The 24788-nt window shown below is 40.3% G+C and overlaps 1 protein-coding gene across 1 annotated transcript in view; it reads right to left on the reverse strand.

Annotated features, from left to right (window-relative positions):
- Positions 1-487: 487 nt before the first annotated feature.
- ADGRV1 (adhesion G protein-coupled receptor V1) overlaps positions 488-24788 on the reverse strand; it is a 549981-nt gene continuing 525680 nt past the window's right edge. Inside the window, exons 88-90 of the mRNA XM_044265783.1 lie at positions 15004-15195; positions 11934-12111; positions 488-933 (exon numbers count right to left, since the gene is read on the reverse strand). Coding sequence (XP_044121718.1) covers positions 815-933; positions 11934-12111; positions 15004-15195 — 489 coding nt within the window. The 3' untranslated portion in view covers positions 488-814. The remainder of the gene's footprint in view (positions 934-11933; positions 12112-15003; positions 15196-24788) is intronic.

Raw genomic sequence — 24788 nt, forward strand, 5'->3', positions numbered from 1 at the left:
ATAGTCAATGAAATCATCCTGAACACAATAGTGTTTGTTCTGGGATAGACTTTCTGATTTCTCATTCTGAGACAAAGAAAGACTGAAGAATTGAACCCAAGAAATGTTTCTCCTAAACAACTGCACTGTTTGAAAGCTTTTCTTCTTAGCTGAGCTGAAGTAGTTGATGTAGTAGTTATTTTTAACTGGGAACAGAACATTTATTTTGGAAAATGTTCAGATCCCTAATTTCATAATGAGGAGAAATACATACTTTGGATGAAAGACTATGAAACTGCAGTTTCTCCATCAACACGTAGGTCCAGGATCTTCAACAGACAATAACTATATAGTTTTTATGAATGAAAGCCCTCTAGAAGCCATGAAGTCTTAACCTGGATGACCTGTACCAATACCGGAAGAAACAAGGTGCCTGACCTCATCAAGGTATTTTGTGTTTTCCTGCTCACAGACAACATTTCCTCATAAATAATGAGCTCGCATGATGTCAAATGGATTCTATTGTGTTTATTGGTTATTACCTTTATTAAACAATGTTAGCCATGTCAGATGATTAAAAAACAACTAATATTCTTGGAATATGTGCATCCTATATAATGATATAAATGGATGCAGTCTTTCATCATAGCAGTGAATTTTCAGGTTGCACAAAGATAAGTAGCTCATATTCCAAATACGACAATCACTTCCAGGTTAATAATCATCCAGCGCAATTCATAAGGTCCCTATTATATAGTGGTGTGTATAAAACTTACAGAGTTTAGCACAAAGCCAGTACAAACAGGAAAGTATCATTCTAATTGTTACTGAAGTGCTAAAGGTGGGTGTCGGCGATGGGTATCCTCCTGAGTTCTACGATCTGGGAGTCAGTCAAGGTGCCTCCCTCCTGGCTGCCTTGACCAGATTCATTATCACTGACACTGAGACCAGCACCTGTAATAGAAAAAGATAAACACAAAACTCTCCACCATTAGTGCTGTGAATTAAGGGTCAAGTTACATCAAGCTGACATGTGTTTATTTCTATTACAGTGGTGAATAGTGAGCTATATATTTTGAAAAAAAAAAAAAATCATTATTTTTTTAAGTAGGCTCCTCACCGAAAATGGGGCTTGAACTTGCCATCCTGAGATCAGTAGTTGCATGCTCTATCGACTGAGCTAGCCAGGTGCCTCCTGACTAAGCATTATTATACCTAACAATTACAGGCCTGTAATGAAATTCTCTTTGGTAGTTTTTGTAAGTGAAAAGTAATTTCTAAAGACCCAATTTTGGGTTCTCGACCTTTTCTGTTTCCACATGGTTGACAGGTGTAACATATTTCCAAGAATTGCAGTTTTTAACTAGGAGCATATTAAAGTAAAAAAGATCAGGCAGGTTATAGGGATTTTTCAGCAGGAGGGTAGGGTTTGCTGTTAGAAAACTGAGTCTCCAACCCCACGTGACTGAACCTAGTAGGGCCTTCGGCCGAGACTCAGTGTGGGCAGTGATCTGAGAAGAAAGACACGCATTGACAACACAAGCTGTCATATCATAGCCTAGAAGACACTTGGCTCTGAACGACTCAGATCTGATCCCCAGATAAAAATAATTGCGTAACACAGTACCAGAACAGAGTCATACACAAATCCCACAAGGCTAGCTGTTAATACAGATAGTGCCCAGAATCTTTGTTTTGAGGAAGCTCCACTATTCACTACTCTTCTTTTTTTTAAAGATTTTTATTTATTTATTTGATAGAAAGAGAGAGATCACAAGTAGGCAGAGAGAGAGGGGGAAGCAGGCTCCCTGCTGAGCAGAGAGCCTGATGTGGGGCTCGATCCCAGGACTGAGATCATGACCTGAGCTGAAGGCAGAGGTTAAAACCACTGAGCCACCCAGGCGCCCCCTATTCACTACTCTTCTTAACAATTCAGAATCATTCAGAGAATTTAACGCTGTGCCCAAGTAATACCTCATCTTTTCTTCTCCAACATGCAGAGGACCACAAATTCTCATGTTCTCTTGCTCTCTCTCTCTCTCTCTCTCTCTCTCTCACACACACACACACACACACACACACACACACAAACACAGAATGGGGGTGTGGTCACAGGGTGTGCTGCTGGGTTGAATCACCAGAGATTACGGCTCCCACTCCTCCCCCTCTGCAGGGCACGAGCCTCTGCAAACAAGAAGGCAAATGAACCACCAGTGGCTGGGCGGCTGAGACTTTCCTTTCTGTTGGAGAAAGGCAGTGCTGCAGAGTCGGTAGCTGTGGGAGGATGGTGAATTAGCTCTTCTTAACCTATTTGGGGATGAAAGCAAGAGCCCACTACTGCGTCTTCCAGCCAAGCCCTCCCTCTTCTGGGTCCATCTTTCCCAACCTCTCCATGAAAGGCCGCTGCTGAAACCCATCTCCACACCCTTTGCTTCTAGGAAACTGCACTTGCCCATGTCATCCTCTGGTCTGCTGGCTTTTCCCAGAGAGTTCTTGTGCTTCCTTCCGAATCTCTTCCTCCTGGGTCACCATGGGAGGCCCTGTCTTCAGCCCTTGCTTCCAGGCCCACAGCATCTGCCTGACCCCTGCTTACTCTCTAGCCTCGTCTCACTACTATTACACCTCTGCGTGACATGCCCATCTTATCCCCCGCCACCTCAATCTGGGTGCCTCCATTCTTCCTGTCAGTATCTCCTCTGCTGTCATCTCTGCTACCCATAGAAACACGGTGATTCTCTTTTGAGATGTTTGACTCCCTCGTTGCATTATGTCCCTCATATCTTTAGACCATCTAGCTTGTAGGACAGTGCCCACCCAGCACACTGTGCGTGTTCTGTAAACGTCTGCTGAGTGTATTAATAAACTATGCTCTGCATTCTAGCTCTTACCAACGTCTCTTCCAAGCCTTATTGCCTGTTCTGTTCCTCGGATGCATTCCGCATTCCATGCCCTCTCCTTCCCAAGAATAAACAGTTCCTATCGCCTACTGCATCAAGCCTGGAGCCCTAAGCATTGGCCTTCAGACACTTCCTAATCTGGCTCTACCCTACCAAATAGACATACTTCAACCCAGGCCTGTTGGAAGTCTTCCTCAGTGTGATCAAGTCTCTTGTCTGGTCTTGCACGTTCACATTAATTCCTGCCAGAGTGTCCTCCTGCTCGTCCATTGAGGCCCATTTTCATACCCTTCCATAGATGGTTTTTGCACCTTCCTTCAAAACAGGGAGGTGGGGGATGCAGTATTTGAAAAGAAAGGTCCTAGTTTATACCTGAAAAACAGGTGAATCACATCCCTTTTATTCTCTTAAACTGCCACTGCCCCGCTTTGAATGATAAATTATATGGTATCTCCCCAGATAAGTATATATGCCATGGAGCAAAATGTGTGACAAACAATGTGGACTCTTTCCTTCGGTTAGGAATACTAACCTAAGACTGCCAATGACAATATTTTTAAAAATTTAGTTAGTTGCCAAAATTAATATATTTAGTATTTTAAAAAAATCAGGTTTTTGGTTTCTCTTGAAAAAGCAGAGGGCAACACTAGGCCTACATTTTCTAGATGGAAAAAAAAAAAAAAAAAGGCACCCCAAACATGGATCTGGCAGTACCGTCTGTTTGCATCCAGTCCACGTGAATCACTCATGGTATTTGCTTGGCCCCTGAAAGTCACATTTGAGTCTGCCACTACGTCTTAGAAGAACTAAGTGGAAGAACCTCAGTGGATTGGGAAGACACTGGCCACTCTCTAAGAAGGTAAGCTATCCCTGAGGCAGATAGCAGCTTAATCCAAGTGAGAAGGAACAAAAGGGCTACGTAACAAAGTGGCCCAATATGGGTTCAACTACGGAGAGGCAGGGAGGACAACACGATTACCATCATGGCAGAGTGGGGCTTAATGAAAGAATGGGTATCAGCTCCCACCGACTTTGTGTCTGCCTGCTGCAGATCTCATCAGGAAGACAGAAGTGACATCTTGACAAAGCCCACTAGAAAGAAGTTCTGTACTGGAAGCCTATTGAGCAGACAGCAAGGGACAGAGTGAACTGGGCTGGAAGGTTTAACATGGGGTGCAGCTTTACAAGTAATGGGTGTCTCTGGCATGTTTAATAGCCTAGAGCCCCGTGAAATGTCACGAAGTTCTAGATACAGCTTGCCCCGGAATTACCACATCTACATGGCCCAGCTCCTCCTTCTTTTCAGTTTCTGCCCAGCTGAAGTAAATCCATATTACTCAAATTTTAATCCCTCTTTGAGACTCAGAAAGGGCCCATATTATACATGTTAATAACACAGCAGACAGGGAACACAGTCCCAGGTTTTTTGCTCTTTGTTTTTTTGTTTGTTTTGGGTTTTGTTGTTGTTGTTGTTTTATTTTTAATCTTTTTACAATGATTTTGTTTATTTATTTGAGAGAGACAGAGATACTGACAGAGAGCACAGGCAGGGAGGAGAGGGAAAAGTGAGTTTCCCGCTGAAAAGGGAGCCCAGAGTGGGACTCCATCCCAGGATCCCGGGATCAGGATCTGAGCTGAAGGCAGACGCTCAATGGACTGAGCCACCCAGGCTCCTACTGTTGTTGTTTTAAAGATTTTATTTATTTATTGGAGAAAGAGTGAGAGAGCATGTGTGAGAGAGCATAAGTGGTGGCGAGGGAGAAGCAGGCTGCCTATTGAGCTGGGAGCCTGACCCATAGCTTGATAAGAGGACCCCAGGATCATGACCTGAGCCCAAGGCAGATACTTAACTCACTGAGCCACGCACTCTCCTCTTGGCTCTTTGTAACAAATAAATAGTTTGGCAGTGAGTATCATGATTTTTTTGAAAGGTATTTTTTTCTGCTTAAACTTTAAGTAAAAATTCAAGAAAAATCCAGTAACTGTGGTAATAGTTACTTTTCCATGTGATAGAAAGGTAAAAGCAAAGGAATTAGAAGTGATATTTTATATTCGTCTAGTACCTTTCCTTTCTTCAACATTTTAACACACTTAGTTAGGAAAAGGATGTTTATTAGTCTTGTTTTACAGAAGCAGGGACTGCTTGGGGATCAGATGTGTTCACTGAGTGGCTGGGTCACCCAGCAGGGAAGTTGCAGAATGCAGATATCCTGACCTATCCTGGTCTTCTGACCCCAAATGTAAGGCGTTTTCTTCTAGACCATACTGCCTCTTGTGGCAGCTGTTCTAATTGTGTTACTTCCTTGTCCCCTAGGCTTGGAGTATTCAGCTTTGTAGAATACATTGCAAACCTTCTTGGCTCATTTTCCAGTTCTTACACTCCCACCCCCATTCCTACTTCACTTTCTAGTCATGGTGCAATGAACACTGGTGTTTCAGAATACATTATGAACATGTAAAATGGTTTTTAAGTTGGGGCACCTGAGTGCCTCAGTTGTTTAAGTGTCTGCCTTCAGCTCAGGTCATGATCTCAGCGTCCTAGGTTGGAGTCCCATACCAGGCTCCCTGCTCAGTGGGGAACCTGCTTCTCCCTCTACCATAACCCTGCACCTGCTCGTGATCATTCTCTCTCTCAAATAAATAAATCTTTAAAAATAAATAGTTCTTAAGCATAACAATAAGCTGAACCCAACAAATAATACATACAATGAGATACTGAACTTCAACTCTGCCAGATACTGGTAGATTCTTAACATTAATAATCTCTAAACTCCATGAAAACTTACCAGCTAATTATAATAACTCTTTTTAAAAAGATATTATTTATTTATATATTTGAGAGAGAGTGAGTGAGAGAAAGAGAGCACAAGCTTGGGGAAAGGCAGAGGGAGAGGCAGACTCCCCACTGAGCAGGGAACCCGATGTGGGGCTCGATGCCAGGACCCTGGGAACATGACCTGAGCTGAAGGCAGAGGCTTAACCCACTGAGCCACCCAGGTGCCCCTAATTATAATAACTCTTATTTGCTAAATGAAGAAACTTAAATTTTGAGTCCCTTGCTGAAAATCACACAGATAGTAGACTCCAGAACTAGGATGCCAACACAGGGCTCTCTGATCCCAAGGCCCATTCCTATTTTCTACAGATTTTTCAAATGTGATAGTGATACAACCATCATTCTCCTTCAGTCTTTTTTGGAAGAAAAAAAAAAAAATCTTTCTATATTCCAAAGTGGGCTCTTCCACTTTGACGCCCATTTAACTTTGCTTAGCACACTGGTCTCTAGAAGTTTTTTAAGTTAAACAAGTCATTGTGGTTTTATGTGATCTATCTGAAGGAGAAATTTATTAATGAGTTCTTAGAGGAGTTTGAGTATTTAGGCCTTGATTCTGAATGTTTTCATTTCTGTCCAAGGATTTGTCCTTTATTTTCTTCTGACTGAAAAACAAATCATTTGAAGTTTCCAATAAAGAAATGTTTACCATGACATTCATGTCCTTGGCCTGAGGAAAATCCAGGAAACTAAGGGACGAGGGAAGATAGGGAATCAGATTAGTATTTCTGGGAGAAGCCTTCTGTGAAGAAAATCCTGTTTCTAAGCCCAATATACTCCAAGCTTGACATACTCTAGAATCTTGTCAGCTTTTGATCAACGTAAAAGTCTAGTCATTGACTGGGGCGCCTGGGTGGCTCAGTGGGTTAAAGCCTCTGCCTTTGGTTCAGGTCATGATCCTAAGGTCCTGGGATCGAGCTCCGCATCAGGCTCTCTGCTCCACGGGGAGCCTGCTTCCCCCTCTCTCTGCCTGCCTCTCTGCCTACTTGTGATCTCTGTCAAATAAATAAATAAAATCTTAAAAAAAAAAAAAAAAGTCTAGTCATTGAGCTGACCATTCCACTTCATAAATCTAATACTACATAATGCTCCAGATCAGTAGCTCTGAACTTCTTTATAAAGCGCCTGCAGCAATGGGATTCCTTTAACTTGTGGTACGGGAGGGTTTTTTTAAAGGGTCCACGGTGGTGTGAGGACAGCTTTAAGAAAATGTATTCCTAGATCTTTAACTTCTATGTGTCCTTTTTCTTTTTTTTAAAGTTTATTTATTTGTTTAAGTCACCTCTATATCCAGCGTGGGGGTTGAACTCATGACTTCAGGATCAAGACTCAAGTCATTCCTTCAGTTGAGCCAGACAAGCACCTGCATGTGCATTCTTTTGATGAGCTTTTGATAATTAGTCAAACATTTACATTTTATTTAATTATTTTTTAAAGATTAATTTATTTTAGAGAGAGCCTGCAAAAACGCTCATGGTGGGTGGGGGTGGAGAAACAGAGGGAAAGGGGGAATGGAGAGAGAAAGAGAGAGAGAGAGAGAATCTCAAGCAGACTCCCCACTGAGAGTGGAACCCCATGTAGGTCTTGATCTCATGGCCTGAGCAGAAATTAAGAGTCAGATGCTCAAAAAACTGAGCCACCTAAGCGCTCCTCAAAATGTTAAATATTTTAAAAACCAATGTTGATTTATTCAATTGTAGACTAATAATAATTGTAATAACAATAAAAAAAAGAAAAAATTTTCTTTTTATAAAAATTTTATTTATTTGTCAGAGAGAGAGAGAGAGGGAGAGAGAGTGAGCACAGGCAGACAGAATGGCAGGCAGAGGCAGAGGGAGAAGCAGGCTCCCTGCCGAGCAAGGAGCCCAATGTGGGACTCGATCCCAGGATGCTGGGATCATGACCTGAGCCGAAGGCAGCTGCTTAACCAACTGAGCCACCCAAGCGTCCCCAAAAAAGAAAATTTTAACACTTTATATATAGTCTTATGGTCACAGGAAAACTTTAAGTTTCCATTTATATACATGTTTTGTTTGAGAGAAGTTGTTTTGAGTGAGTGAAGAGCAAATGAATTTCAAGCATAAAATATATTACATTAGGATAAAATTCTGTGATGGAGTGGAATGGGAATATAAGTTCAAGAAGAAGCGATAATGATACAAAATTTCCAATTGTAGAAGAAAAGCCTGCTCCATATGTATTTTAAAACAAAATGAATATGGGGTGCCTGGATGGCTCAGTTGGTTGGGCATCTGACTCCTGATTTTGGCTCAGGTCATGGTCTCAAAGTCATGGGATCTAGCCCATGCTGAGATCGGAGTCTGCTTGAAATTCTCTCTTTCCCTCTCCCTCTGCCCCTTCCCCTGCTCTCTCTCTCCCCACCCCCAATAAATAAATAAATAAAATCTTTAAAAAATGAAATGAATAACAATGTGTAGCAAATTGCTATGATATTTAGACTCCTTTGAATTAGTTTAAAAGAATTATATAAAATTTTCATTTTTAAACAGTAAAATTTATGATATAGTAGAAGTTATACTATTTGATACTATTTCAACTTATGATGAAAATCTTTAGATGTTTATTAAATATATGTAAAGGGTTACATATATTACAACTTTTCAAAGTTGTTTAAGGTTTTTTTTTTTTAAGATTTTTATTTATTTGACACAGAGAGAGAGATCACAAGTACGCAGAGAGTCAGGCAGAGAGAGATGACGAAGCAGGCTCCCCGCTGAGCAGAGAGCCCAATACAGGGCTCAATCCCAGGACCCTGAGATCATGACCTGAGCCGAAGGCAGAGGCTCAACCCACCGAGCCACCCAGGCGCCCCTTGTTTAAGGGTTTAAATGAAAAGACCTGTAAGACCCACTGTTCCCAGTACCAGACTTATAGTGGCCAATGATTAAAGCAGAACTGTGATAGATCAAGGTTTGTAAACCTGACAGTCATGGAGGCCAGCTCGGTTAGCATAAACCAGCAACACAGGTCTGATGAGCACTGGACAAATCAAAGAACTCATGCTCTGTCTATTGAGGGTGTCCATTACTTAACTCTAGTCAAGGAGATTTTAAGATTGTGCTAGATTTTAGGTACTCTGTTGCTAGATTTTTTTTTTTTAAGAGATTCAGGCTTTTATGGGATATCTCTAAATTTTTTTAAGATTTTATTTTTTTTTCTTAAGTAACCTCTACATCCAATGTGGGGCTCTAACTCATGAGCCTGAGATCAAGCATCATATGCTTTACTGTTGAGACTGTGAGGTGCCCTGGGATATCTCTCAATTTTTGAAATTTGGGCTTAAAAATTGTTAAAAAGATCTGGGCCTATGTGTCGACTGTAAATTCAGCTGTACACAGAACGGCATGGGAACAGCTCCTTTGATTTGATTATATCCTATGATGAAGTGACTTGGGGGTGGTACTTGATTATTATAGTACCTTTTCTAAAAATAGAAGGAACCAATGTTAGAGACTGTTATTTTGATCTTTTTAAGTATTTATTTCCTAAAGAGTTTAGTGAGCTCCAAGGAACGCTAAACTCATCTCTAAGGAAGTCATTCCATACATTCCTGAACTGAATGCATTTAATACTTGTTATATATATAGAACCCACATCTAATTTAATTATGCTGCAAGAATTCATTGTATGTTTCCAGCGTCCTAACACCAACAACTGACTGCTTTGGAGTGCTGTGGATGTAATCTTCCCCGAGAACTGTTAGCAATCTGAAAACTCCTTTTTAGTTCTAATGTTAGTGAGCATTTGAGGAAGTTTCTCATGCCCTCCTTCATGAAACTTCTCTTTTTTTCTTTCTCACCATGCTTCAGTTTCCTCTGTGGGACCCTCTTCTATTCACTTTTTTTAAAAAAATTATTTTTTTTTCTAGAGAAAGCGAGCATGCAAGCATGGAGGGAGGGGCAGAAGAAGGGGCAGAGGGAGAGAGAGAAGAATCTCAAGCAGACCCATGCTGAGCCGGGAGCCCAATGCTGGGCTCGAACTCATAACCCTGAGATCATGACCTGAGCTGAAATCAAGAGCTGGACACTTAACCAACTGAGGCACCCAGGCCACCCTATTCACTCTTTAAAGGAGATATCTTCCAGGAGGCTCTTCGGAGGAGGAGGAAGGGCTTCTTCTGTCTCCTCTCCCTTCCTCACCTCTTTCCTTTTTTCCTTCTCTCTCTCCTTCACTCTCCTAAGATGAAACTCATCCAACCCCACAGCTTCGAATAGAGTCTCTGCACTGATGCATATCAAACCAATACCTCCAACCCTGAACCCTCAGCTAAGATCCTTCAACCATGAATATTTAAGAACCCAGGCCTAACAACCAATACTTCTAAATCTGAACTCATGAGTTTCTCCCTGAAACACACGCACGAACAAATGCTCTTTATACGATTCCTCAGCCGCTCAGGAGCTTTTGCTGACTGTCCTCTCAGTGCTCCCTCGGCTTTCCTCTTGCGTTCATCCTCTTTTCCTTATTTCTGCTCCCTGAATCTGAGGCCTGAACCTCATTCCCTTGGACAATTGTAATAATCTCCCAGCCTTTCTGGTTTTGCTTCTAAATTTATTCCTCGTACTTTTGTAAGAGTTATTTTGCCTCAGAAACCAGTGGGAACATGCCATTCCTCTCCTCAAAAACCTCCATGGCTCACTAGGTTCTATAAAAATCCCACTCCTTAGCATGGCTTCTGAATAGCATTTTAATGTTATGTAAAATACCAGCAAGTGTTCTGCTCCCACAAAATGAATCTATTACTAAATGTGTTCCGGAAACACCAGGTTAAATTAAGTGAAGTGGGTTTCTTTACTCTAGGACTTTTTAGAGCTGCTAAATGCTAATGTGAATTGTGAATCTTTGCAGTTTCCCAAATATACTCAGTCAGAGGATCCTCCCATTGAAGATGACTAGAAATATCTCAAGGAGGTTGCTCACTGAAACCCAGTTGGGGAACTACAGTAAATTATTAACAATGCAGGTAAAGTACCTTGCAGGCCCTTCTCCGGCTACCTGGCTCACACTCCCCATCTGCCCTAGCCACACTGCAGTGTGCCTTCTCCCCAGGTACCTGTAAGCCATGCATCTGTAAGCCCGGGGCTTCCGCTGATTCTTCTTCCTGAGACTGCAGTGCCTTTCCTCTACTCTTTACCTATCTAAAACTACATATTTTTCACAAATCAACTGAGAGAGTTCAAAAAAATTTTCTTGATCTCTTCAATAATTAATAACTCTTTTCACTACTTACTTACCCTTCCTTATGTCATGTTTGTTTGAATGTCCATTCCTCCAAGCAAACTCTAAGTTCAATTTTTCATTCATTCATTCATTCATTCATTCATTTTCCAACAGTATCTACCAAAGTTTTACCAAGTGCCAAGCACTATTCTTAATACTGGGATATTTAGTAAAAAGCATTTTGAATAATTATCTTAATAGGTTCATCTGAGTATGAACGTATCTTCTTGCTTGCTTGTACATCTAGAAATGAAAAGGTCACTGAATGTTTTATAACAGTGGCAGTTTGAGATGTTTCTGAAGAAAAAAATAAAAGAAAAAAACTGTAGAGTGCCTGGGCTGGCTCAAACAGCAGAACATGCATCTTTTGATCTCAGTGTTATAAGTTTGAGCCCTACATTGCAGGGTTGAATTTACTTAATAAAAAAAAATTAAGATAAAAGAAAAGGAAAAAACTCTGCATATTTGATTTGAAAACAACCAACCATCCTCTGGAGTCACAGATTGAGTGGGGTTGAACATGTAGGAGGAGCCAATAAAATATGATGTATAATGGCGCTTGGAAAATGGCAGAAGTACATGTGGTCCATTATATTGCCTTTGACATTTTTTGCTTCAGAGACACTCCAGGTCTCTTTGGCAGATCAGAGGTGAAACTCTCTGAGTGAGATCCCTACCAGATTGTCTTACAATACTGAAGCTGTCTCAGTGGTATCTTGGTGTTACATCAAGGTTCCAGGACAGAGATATTTACATTTAGAGTATGCTTTTTTCTTAAGAGCAAATTGTAAATTATTTTTAGGTTGTGTTATATTTGGTGCCAAGAGCAAAATATCCCAAAGTATGGCTGGGATTAGGCATGGGTCATGAGAATCAGGATGTGCTAAGGCGGACTAACTATCCTTCTTTTGCAACTTCATGGGAAGATGATACAAACTGCAGCATAACAAGAGTGCCTACTTCTAATGTGGATTCATACATACCAGTTTTTAATGCAAATATCAAGTCATCAAACTCCTGAGACTCTTCATCGGCTATTAATGACCCTTGGCCATATCCTCCGGAGGAAGGGAACGTGGCGCCATTCTGTGGACCTGGCTTCAAGTCGGGGCTGGCCTGACTGGCTTGTTGGAAGGATGCTCTCTCCCAGTCAGGTGGTACCTTTTTAAGGTAGGATGGGGAGAAAAGGATAGCGTAATATCAATACACACCTATTTACTCTGGTATCTACTTTATCTCCACATTGTCATTACAGAGACCATGTGAAGGGACTGGTGAATTGTTCAGAATTAAAACCTTTAATAATAATAAAAAAAAACCCTTTAATATTACCTTTGGTCCTTAGAGACAACTCAGTCTGGTGATTCTAAACAATTTCTCTTTAAGAATTACTTGTAGATTTCTATGCTGTCATGTGGGGGGAAAATATTATTATGATTTTTAAGTTTTTATTTATTTATTTGACAGAGAGAGGCACAAGCAGGAACACAAGAAGAGAAGGAACAAAAGCAGAGGGAGCGGAAGAGGGAGAAGCAGGCTTCCCACCAAGCGGGGAGCCCGATGCGGGGCAAGAAAATTATTTTTTGAACCCAAACAACACGTTTTACTTTTTTGTAGGATGTATGCAAAGAAAACTGTTAAGAATTTAAGAACCAGAGTGGAGGGAAATTGGGAGGTGGACAAAATAGGGAAGGGGGAGTAAAACTTCCAATTATAATATAAAGATCCACATAATCATTGGATTAAATGATTAAAAAATATAATTCTTTTTTTTTTTTGAGGTTTTATTTATTTGACAGAGAGAGACACAGAGAGAGAGAGGGAACACAAGCAGGGAGAGTGGGAGAGGGAGAAGCAGGCATCCCGCCCAGGGAGTGTGATGCAGGGCTCGATCCCAGGACCCTGGGATCACGACTCTAGCCGAAGGCAGCCAGGCTGACGGCTGAGCCACCCAGGCGCCCCTAAAAAAGACAGTTCTAACTTGAACGTCCCTCTCATGTCTCTCTTGGCCATTGATAACCAGTCCCTTAATCCTTCTCCTTTCCTCATGCCTTCCCTTCTCTGCAGGGCTTCCTAGAATGTCTCTGACAGTCCCTCATCTACAGACAGCTGGATCAAGGCCAATTCCAAGCCTCTGAGGAATGCAGAGCACACTTAAGGGTATGCCATTGTGCAACCCCCTCCGCCCCCCACCACGAACATTCAAGTAGTGGCTCAGGCCCAGGAATTAAACTGTCACAGCTGTTCCCTCCTAACATTAACGTTTTCTGAGAGACTGCAGTGATGCCTTATATTGAGAAAAGTGACCTGAGGACTGTAGCAATCATCTGAGAGAAGGGTAAACCTCAAAATATTTCATTAAGAAGTGGAACAGCTAGACCAGTACTGCCCAACAGAGCTTCCTGTGGTGAAATATTTTATATCCATGTTCTCCATTATGGCAGCTACCGATCACAAATAGCTACTGAGCACCTGAATGTGGCCAGGGTGAGTGATTAACCGAATTTCAGATGTTTTAAAATCTTACTTCGTTTGAATTTAAATAACCACACATAGCTAATGGCTATCATATAGCTCAGATCTAGACAGATGCTAGATTGGGTAAATAATCAAGACAAAAAAAAAAAAAAAACAACTTTTTTTTTTTTTTTTTTTTTAAGATTCACTCCTGAATTGCTAGTTCTAAAAATAACCATTTCTATTGGTATCAACTAGGATGAGACAATAATTCTGTTTTAAGAATTTAGAGGATATAGAAATGGTATTAGATTTCTAAATATTTAGGGGTCCTGAAATTCTTATAATTCTTAAATATTGTACTTGTGATCACTTTCTTACCTTAATTTTAACCTGACGTGAATAAAATTCCTTTCCACATTAACATGGAGGACAAAAAATATCACTAAGTGGGTAGATTATCTCTCTACCTACCTATTTACTTACTTACCTATCTATGAACCATTACCTTTTTAGGCAGATGCTATTTGATTTCCTGCCATTTTTCAGGAGGCAAACACAAATACTGTTGCCCTTGGTTCTCTATTTTCTTTTTTTTTTTTTTTTTAAATTTCTTATTGTTTTGGAGGGTGGGGGAAGAGGCAAAGGGAGAAATAGAAACTTAAGCAGGCTCCATGCTCAGCGGGGAGCCCTATGCAGGGCTGGATGTCACAGCCCGGAGATCACGACCTGAGTGGAAATCAAGAGTCGGAAGCTTAAGGGACTGAGCTACCCTGGCATCCCTCCCAGTGGCTCTTTAATAGAGAGGGCACTACGAACTACATAAGGAATGGTACGCAGGCACACCTCGGGCACTACAGAACTTGTCAGGGACCTGCATACCATCTATGCCTGAACAAATGTCTTTACGTAGTTTAAAAAATCTGAGCGGTGGTCCCAGTGCTATAGGTAGCATTACCGAGAGGTTGGTGGCATTGTGATTTAGACACAGGAAAGCAAAACAAGGGGGACAGATGCAGAGGACAATGGGAGGTGGATCTCACTGAGGACGTCCTAGATAGATTTTCTAGTAGTGCTGCTGAAGCCCTCTTCTGAGCTTCTGTCCTAAAATATTTTCGGGTATTTAAATCAAAAAGAGTTATAACCTATTTTCTTTTCACCGAGCTTTTGTTGGATCGAGGTAATGAGTTGGGATGTGTGAAGAAAGAGAGCTGAGGAAGTATTTTTAGGAAGAACACAGTATTTAAAAAAAAAAAAAACAAAAAACATTTCCGAAGCCAATTCAGTCACTGCATGTTAAATTCGGAAGATTCTGAAGAAAGCGGTGACAAATTTTGCACTGACTTCCTAGTACCAACCGCTGGTTAGAACAGCTCACAGGACAGGGAAGAAAAAGAATTAGATAACAGGCACGATACCACAGTCAGCCAATCAAATATCACAGATCAGAGGCTGTAAAAGTCATATAGTACCTTTTAACTTTCACTCTTCAGTGTGGCAGGCGGGGAAGGGAGGGTGGGGAGGAAGAGCGCTTGGGAGGAGGGCGGGGAGAGCGTCAGCAAGTGCAAGAGCAAGGGCAAGGGCAGGGGCAGGTACCTCCTCCATAGCACTGATAAGATTCTGGGTGGACTTGCTGATTTCCCCTCCAGCAGGAGGCATGCCACTCCCTGGTGTGAAGAAGGCTGTGCTGGGTCCTGGCTGTCCATTCATTTCCACTGTGTAGCTGGCCTTCATGGGACAACACGTCTGGTTGTGCAGAATGAAATAAACCACAAAAACATAAAGTCCCTGCAAGAGAAAATAACACTAGCTTGTTAAAGGAAGTCCGGCTACCGCAGCTGAAAAATAAACGTGGTTCTAAGCAAAGACTATTTTCTATAAGCTGTCTCCAAATTCCACCCGAAGCAGGGAATTACAGAACAAGTTACAAGTCCAGCTTGAGATCCCTGTGAATTTTTGAATGTCACAAAAAAGTTATTCAAAGTTATTTGGGAAAACGGCCCTCTGACTAAAATACCATTTTTTTCTTTTTCTTTCTTTTTTTTTTAAAGGATTTTATTTATTTATTTGACAGAGAGAGAGAGATCACAAAATAGGCAGAGAGACAGGCAGAGAGAGAAGGGGAAAGTAGGCTCCCTGCTGAGCAGAGAGCCCAAGGTGAGGGCTTAATCCCAGGACCATGAGATCATGACTTGAGCCAGAAACAGAGGCTTAACCCACTGAGCCACCCACGCGCCCCCAAAATCATTTTTTTCCTGATTAAAATCCAAATGACTTTGAAATCTAGCCCTACTAATACATGAAAACAGAACTTCAGAAGTATATCTGATTAGCTGTGTACCTTTTTAGAAAGCAAACTTCTTGCCTTCCAAAAAACTACTCTTTTCCCATTGATCTCACTTTTTTTTTTTTTTATAACAAAATGGTTGAAGTGAGGTACTAATGCTCCAACCACCTTGTAGACTTCCAGAAGGGCAGCACTATTTGAGCCTTCTGATTTTGTTGATCTAGCTCACTAACTATTTTATTTGAAAATACAATCACTGGGGAGGGACTCAGGGGGAATTCTGTGGATTGCTTAATATTTAGCGTGCCTTGCCTCTCAGTCAATGTTACAGGAGACAACAAAGCTGTCTTGTGCATTCTTAAAGATCTGCTGGCCCTTTAAATTCTTTCACAATCCCGTCAAACTCTTGACAATTGCTCTGCTTCTGTCAGAGAGCAGCTCAAATTTTGTATTTGTGTTGCAGACATTCCCTACACTGGCTGTCCTTCATGATTTCTACAAGGGTTCTACTGTCTACTTCTAATGGTGCTTCTATAAGGCTTGGTAATTTTGGCCTTTATACTCACCCAATAAATTACATTAAATTGTGGCTTTTGTATCTGTTAATCCTGGTGTTTAAGTTTTGGAAGCAAGCAAAAATCTCCTTAGTTATTAAAATTCTTTTTCTAAAAAAGATTTTATTTATTTATTTGACAGAGAGAGACACAGCAAGAGAGGGAACACAAGCAGGGGGAGTGGGAGAGGGAGAAACAGGCTTCCTGCTGAGCAGGCAGCCCAATGTTGGGCTCAATCCCCGGACCCTGGGATCATGACCTGAGTTGGAAGGCAGATGCTTAACGACTGAGCCACCCAGGCGCCCCTAGTTATTAAATTCTTAAATTAATCTACAAAAATGAAAGCAAGCATTCAGTTTATTAAAGAGGAAAAGGAGTTAATGTTAACATTTTTCATAAGACACAAATAAGTATCTTCATTTGGTGACGTTTGTATTCTCCCACGGTTCGTGACATTTCTCGGAGTACGGAAGCAATAAAGCAAATAATATGCTTGTGGACTCGAAACTTTTATCTGCTGGTATAAATAGCAAAAACCTACTAGAAAATATTCACGGCATAAGAATTACAACAAAGTTTTGTTTTGTTTAAATATTTTATTTCTTTATTTGACAGAGAGAGGGATCACAAGCAGGCAGAGAGGCAGGCAGAGAGAGAGAGGAGGAAGCAGGCTCCCTGCTGAGCAGAGAGCCCGATGCGTGACTCGATCCCAGGACCCCGAGATCACAACCCGAGCCAAAGGCAGCGGCTCAACCCACTGAGCCATCCAGGCGCCCCTACAACACAGTTTTAATGTAAAATTAAAGAACAGTCTGCAAGATAGGCATGCTAATATGTGAGCGCCGTTGCCATTTCTAGATTACTGCCATAAATTAGGTCGTTCTTCCCTTTTTGTTAGAATGACCCCTTCTTCCAGAGTTGGCATCCAATCTATACAACTAACAAATATGTTTTAAAATCAGTGGTTTACCTGCTAAAAAATATATATATATAATATATATTTTTTAAATATTTTATTTATTTATTTGCCAGGCAGAGATCACAAACAGGCAGAGAGGCAGGCCGAAAGAGAGAGAGAGGGAAGCAGGCTCCTTGCTGAGCAGAGAACCCAATGTGGGACTCAATCCCAGGACCCCGAGATCACGACCCGAGCAGAAGGCTGAGGCTTAACCCACTGAGCCACCCAGGCGCCTGATCTGCTGATCTCTTTAAAAATATAATTATTATATATAATATATATATTATATATAGAATATAAAATATAATTATTCTAACCACGATATAAAATAAGTAATAGAAACATTTGTTTCCTTTTGAATTAGGATTTTTTTTACACTCAACATTAATATTTTAGATTATGTAGGGTAAGTGAATTAGTTTCACATGCAAAGGATGATGTGAACATTAGCAGAAACAAATCTTCCTGAAAACACACATACACATCCAAAATTTTTCTTGTACGAGTAATTTTTCACATGGGTATGACCTAATTACTTTGGCCACAGCAATAGACAAAACAGGAAAAAAATTAAACTGTCAGCCTTAAAACTGTGAGAATGTCACTGATTTATTTCAGGATTTCTCTAAGTGTTACAAAGTGATACGGTAAAAGCTAGATCAGAAAACAAAAACCATGCTTTAAAATCCATCTCTAAGGACCCATTTGTTAAAACAGCACATTCTCTTGTTTGTTTTTATATCTAGCCTTTTGTGCTGCAGGAAAGGAACTGCCTGATGAAAATAACTTGCATGTGAAAACTACATGTGGTTTTTGTTTTTTTTTTCTTAAAAGAATATTTACATATACAGTAAATAACTTGGAATCTATCAGAGGTACCCCAGGAAACATAAACATTGTTAAAATGGGAAAGAAAAGAATGTTTAAATGCAGATTATGTGACATTTGCCCATGTCCAGCCCAGGCTGGGCAAATATAGAAAAGACCTTCATTATCCAAAGTACTCAGCTGTGCAGATTTCTGACCTCAGAGTAAAAACAAGTTCCTTTTCCAAACACTGCATGTTAAATCTCAGGCTTTCCCCTGTATGCTGGTCTATAAAACAATTTAAGAGAGAATCTGGAGTCTCAAGTGTTCAATCCAATAAGCTGACCACCCACTCTGAGCATGGCCAACACTGAGATGCAAAGAGAAAACATCTGATTCCTACTCTCAAGCTGTTCATGAAGACAACAATCTCTTATAAAACAATGGGTTAACTTCTAGAAGCAAGACCTATATAATCTACCTGTGGTTCCTATTCCTTCTTAGGGAAGGCTGCCTGAAGGAAATTTTTTCTGTGCACTGCTGTTTTGATTATTTTGTTGGATCTCCTACTACAAAGATAAAAAATGCTTTCAAAGTCCTTGGATAGATTATATCTGGAGTGAACCATATCCACTATGGCCAATTTTTAATTTTTTTTTTTATTCAGGAATTTAAACTTGTTAGCAAACATTCACTAACACATAAATGAGATCACAATGTCTAAAGCAGTTAATAAATGCTCTTAGCACCATCAAAAGCAAAATAAGTATAGGAGATTTTAGTTGTTTATCTCAATAATTTTTTAAAAGATTTATTTATTTATTAGAGAGAGAGAGCACGAGTGCATGTGTGCATGAGTGGGAAGAGGAGCAGAGGGAAAGAACCTCAAGCAAAGGGGCGCCTGGGTGGCTCAGTGGATTAAAGCCTCTGCCTTTGGCTCGGGTTGTGATTCCAGGGTCCTGGAATCGAGGCCCGCGTCAGGCTCTCTGCTCCGTGGGGAGCTTGCTTCCTCTTCTCTCTCTCTCTCTCTGTCTGCCTCTCTGCCTACTTATGATCTCTGTCTATCAAATAAATAAATAAAATCTTAAAAAAAAAAAAAAAAGAATCTCAAGCAAATTCCTTACTGAACTATAGTGCAGGCTGTGCTCGATCTCAGGACCCTGAGATTCTGACCTGAGCCAAAATCACTTGTCAGTTGCTTGACGGACTAAACTACCCAGGCACCCCTCAATAATTTCTATCAGTTTCATGTGAGGTGGGAAAGAATCAGCACTGTCATTTGATAGATTTGACAGAGAAGAGGTGGCAGAGGAGAACTGGGTGAAATGGGAAGCTGATTATGCTGTCTGCCCCTGGAGGAAGTGAAGTCTTGGGGTTTCACACTGATTTGGAGAACTCATCTTTGATCTGAGAGTGTCTGTCTCTCTCTGAGGACCATGATACAGCCTTCAAACAGGACCAGTTAATCTTCTCAGGACTTGTAAAAGGCTCTCAGAAGAGGGCAGAATCCAGGTATTCCAACTATAACTGCATGCAATCCTCTTTGTCTCTACCTCTCCATCCTGTGATTCTTTCGGGTTACAAAAACATGGTTCAAATATCAAATGCATTCAATGGACCCATTTAACAGCTACTTGGGCCCATTCCTTTAATTTTACATTTGTCTCTAATTAACGTGAAACGCTAGCTCACTACATATTTTTTCCATGCTCTGAATGTTATCCTGCACTCATAGCAAATGGGGGCTTGTGTGACGGACTTCACACTGCGTCCTCCAGCAGGAAGCATTAGCACACACCCCCCCAAAATGGCGCTCAGCAGTCCTGAGACTCCCTAGATTAGGAAAATTTCAGAAGTATAAATTGAATTGGGTGGTAGGATTGAGGGACAGAGAAGGGCGGAGGTGGTCATAATAGCAGAAGAGTTTTGGCCAATCATACAGGATAAAAATATGGAGGTGATAATGCCTAGCCTGGCATTAAAACACAAAAAATTAAATCAGTCTAGATACTAAAATGTAAAGTGTATGCTAGGGCCAGCACTTAAACATTTGAGGAATAAAAGGCTAGAGTCCTATAGGCAATGAGAAATTGGTCTTAACAGACACTACACACACATCTCACTTCATGCCACAAAAGTTGAACCAGTGTCCTGTCGGTAGCTGGAACTAACTATGGATGAGGCATATCATGAGTAAGAGAACTTGAAAATAAGATATCTTGATAACATAAAGTTCCAGGGAATTTAATATGAAAACCACAGAGATTAAAGGAATTAAAGCAGCTGACAGGTTAAAAAAAAATACTCAAGAATTATTTATCGCTATCCTTAAAATAAGGAATCTGATGAATGTAATTGAAGATGTATAAAAAACCCATAATGTTAATATAAGAAACGTTTCCTGAAAAAGAAAAAAACACACCTGAATCTGCAGTTTGAAAGTATAATACCATGTTACTGGGGAAATTTTGATATAGATTCCTTAATACCAAATTGTAGCCTTACTAAGTTTTAAACTTTAAAATATTCAAGTAGAAAAGAAAAGCCAATCTCTTAATAAGCAGTAAATTTTCATCTGGCTTCAGACTTTTTTACCTTGACTACTAGTGTTAATAGACAATGGAATAATATTTATTAAGTTCTGAGGAAAAAAAACAAGAATATCATACCCAGCCATTATAGCATTTCATATTATCAAACATTTAAAAAAAATGCAGGCAATGCAACATCCATGTATCTTCTTTGATAGGGAAAACCCAAAATACATGACAATAAAATATGACCAATATAGAGATAAATTGCCCATATGAGGAAAAAACAGAATTCAATACAAAGATGGCAAAAGAATCATGTAAAAAGACCGTATCTATGCATTTATGACACTGACACGCTGCCTACTGTGCTAAGGAGGCACCTATGTATCTATGCATTTAGATACAAAACCATTTTGAAAAAAATTATGAGAATTACAGAGGGTCAAATGAAATGGTTAAGTCTAGACAACCTAAAAAGCATAATACCAACTAAAAAAATTCCTAAGTTAGGGAGAGAGGAGATGGGAGATCTGAGTATTGATGATTCTACCATCTTTCATAGCATACAATCAATATTATAAAATTAACAGTGATTCTAATCTTTTAATGTATTTATCATATATTTATAGTATTTTCTTCTCTCTCTCTCTCTCTTTTTTTTTTTTTTAAGTACACTATATGCCCAATGCAGGGCTTGAACTCACAAACCCTAAATTAAGAGTCATATGCTCTTCCAACTGAGCCAGCCAGGTGCCCTCAGAATATCTTATGTGGTGTAGAATAATTTTTTGAAATTCAAAAATTATTTCTCTTCCATTTTAGTTTTTCTTGTGACAAATTCAAGTAAATTGAAATTAGGTTTTGTACATTGTAACAACTCTAATATGGTCACATATTTAATATTTATTTGGCACTAGACATCCAATATTTAGTTTGCCTAGAAAGGTGTCTAGAATACTGTTCGCTTAATATTATTTTTAGTATTTTTTTAAAGATAGACTCATTTATTTATTTGAAAGAGAGAGAGAGAGAGAGAACATGAGAGAGGTCAGCAGGAGGAGCAGACTCCCCACTGAGTAGGAAGCCTGAAGCGGGACTCGATCCCGGGACTCTAGGATCATGATCTAAAAAGATGTAATGAGGGCGCCTGGGTGGCTCAGTGGGTTAAGCCGCTGCCTTCGGCTCAGGTCATGATCTCAGGGTCCTGGGATCGAGTCCCGCATCGGGCTCTCTGCTCGGCAGGGAGCCTGCTTCCTCCTCTCTCTCTCTGCCTGCCTCTCTGCCTACTTGTGATCTCTCTCTGTCAAATAAATTAATAAAATCTTTAAAAAAAAAATAAATAAAAAGATGTAATGATACAGATATGTATATAATAGGAGTGATTTTAAAAATGACCCTTTTTATTTAATGCTTTATTTGCTCTTTCTGCTCTTTCCGGTCCTCTTGATTCCTTTCTACAGAGTGGATTTTTCTCATGTCACTCCCCTTTCCCTTCAGCCTGCAGAACTTTTTTTTTAGCATTTCTTGTAGTTCAGATTTGTTAAAAATAAATTCTTTCAACTTTCATCTGCTTGAAAATGTCTTTATTCCATCTTCATTTTAGAAAGATATTTTCACCAGATACAGAACTCTAGGTTAACAAATTTTCTGTTTGTTTGTTTGTCTGGGGACTTTAAAGATATTACATTGTCTTTTTTTTTTTTTAAGATTTTATTTTTAAGTAATCTCTACACACATGGGTTGAAACTCAAAACACCTAGATAAACAGTCACATGCTCTTCTCAGCCAGCCAGGTGCCCCCAAGATATCATTATATTGGTTTTCTGGTTTCTAGAATTTCTGATGAGAATATTATTAATTTTTTATCATTATTTTTGTGTATGCAATGTTCCTTTCACTCCCCCATGGTGAACCCATGATTTTCTACTCAGATTTTCAAGAGTCTCACTATGATATACACAGGTATAATTTTCTTTGATGAGCATTCTCTAAGCTTTTTGGATCTGTGATTTTTGCTGTTGAATTTGGAAAATTCCTGGCCTTCATTGTTTCCATTATGGTCCCCTAACATTAATGAGAATTATTTATAGGTGAAATTTGAAATGATTTTAAAAGTTTTTAACCTTGAGGTGCGTGGCTGGCTCAGTCAGTAGAACATGTGACTCTTGCACTTGGGGTCATGAGTTTGAGACCCACACTGGGTGTTGAGATTACTTTAAAAAAATTTTTTTTAATCTTTATAGGTTTATTCTTTGTTTCAATTCTTTATAATAAATATTTATCTTTTTTTCCAAGTAGTGATTTTCAATGAATTATAAGCAAATTTGTCTATATATTAAATAACTATGGATGATGGGAACATGGGAACATGGACATGTGGACCACTTATTTTCTTTTCTTTTCCATATTTTTTAAAACTTTGAAACAGAGGGGAGGAGTCAAGATGGCGGAGAAGTAGCAGGCTGAGACTACTTCAGCTAGCAGGAGATCAGCTAGATAGCATATCTAAAGATTGCAAACACCTGCAAACCCATTGGCAGATCGAAGAGAAGAAGAACAGCAATTCCAGAAACAGAAAAACAACCACTTTCCAAAAGGTGGTAGGACTGGCGGAGAAGTGAATCCAATGCGACAGGAAGATAGACCCCGGGGAGAGGGGCCAAATCCCGGCAAGCGGCAGGGCAACGGAGCACAAAATCGGGACTTTTAAAAGTCTGTTCCGCTGAGGGACATCGCTCCAGAGGCTAAACCGGGGCGAAGCCCACGCGGGGTCAGCGGGGCCTCAGGTCCCACAGGGTCACAGAAGGATCAGGGGTGTCTGAGTGTCGCAGAGCTTGCGGGTATTGGAACGGGAAAGCCGGAGGCAGAGACAGAGCCGACAATAAGCTCGCAGCTCCGGGTTACCTTGAACCAGTCGCAGGCTCGGTGAGCTCAGAGCGCGGCCGGAGGTCGGGCAGACGGGAGTTACTGGGTGCTGTTCTCTGAGGGCGCACTGAGGAGTGGGGCCCCGGGCTCTCGGCTCCTCCGGGCCAGAGACCAGGAGTCCGCCATTTGTATTCCCGTCCTCTGGAACTCTACAGAAAGCACTCAGGGAACAAAAGCTCCTGAAAGCAAACCCCAGCGGATTACTCAGCCCAGCCCCTGGTAAGGGCGGTGCAATTCTGCCTGGGGCAAAGACACTTGAGAATCACTACACCAGGCCCCTCCCCCAGAAGATCAACAAGAAATCCAGCCAAGACCAAGTTCACCTACCAAGAAGTGCGGTTTCAATACCAAGGAGAGCAGCAGAATTCCAGAGGAGGAGAAAGCAAAGCACGGAACTCATGGCTTTCTCCCTGTGATTTTTTAATCTTGTAGTTAAAGTAATTTTTTCTTTTTCATTTTTTTGCTAAATTTTTTTTTAACTTTTACCCTTTTCCTTTTTAACGTTTTTAAACTAGTTTATCTAATATATATATTTTTCTTTTTTTTACTTTTTTTTATTCGTTTTCTTTTTTTAAATTCTTTTCTTTTTCTTTCTTTCTTTTTTTTTTCCTTTCTTTCTTTTTGAACCTCTTTTTATCCCCTTTCTCCCCACTCACGATTTGGGATCTCTTCTGATTTAGTTAAAGCATATTTTCCTGGGGTTGTTGCCATCCTTTTAGTATTTTACTTGCTCCTTCATATACTCTTATCTGGACAAAATGACAAGGCGGAAAATTCACCACAAAATAAAAGAACAAGAGGCAGTACCGAAGGCTAGGGACCTAATCAATACAGACATTGGTTATTTGTCAGATCTAGAGTTCAGAATGACAATTCTCAAGGTTCTAGCCGGGCTCGAAAAAGGCATGGAAGATATTAGAGAAACCCTCTCCAGAGATATAAAAGCCCTTTCTGGAGAAATAAAAGAACTAAAATCTAACCAAGTTGAAATCAAAAAAGCTATTAATAAGGTGCAATAAAAAATGGAGGCTCTCACTGCTGGGATAAATGAGGCAGAAGACAGAATTAGCGATATAGAAGACCAAATGACAGAGAATAAAGAAGCTGAGCAAAAGAGGGACAAACAGCTACTGGACCACAAGGGGAGAATTCGAGAGATAAGTGACACCATAAGACAAAACAACATTAGAATAATTGGGATTCCAGAAGAAAAAGAAAGAGAGAGGGGAGCAGAAGGTATACTGGAGAGAATTATTGGAGAGAATTTCCCCAATATGGCAAAGGGAAGGAGCATCAAAATTCAGGAGGTTCAGAGA

Source organism: Neovison vison, chromosome 1, assembly GCF_020171115.1.
Source record: "Neovison vison isolate M4711 chromosome 1, ASM_NN_V1, whole genome shotgun sequence".
Taxonomy (NCBI): Eukaryota; Metazoa; Chordata; class Mammalia; order Carnivora; family Mustelidae; genus Neogale; species Neogale vison.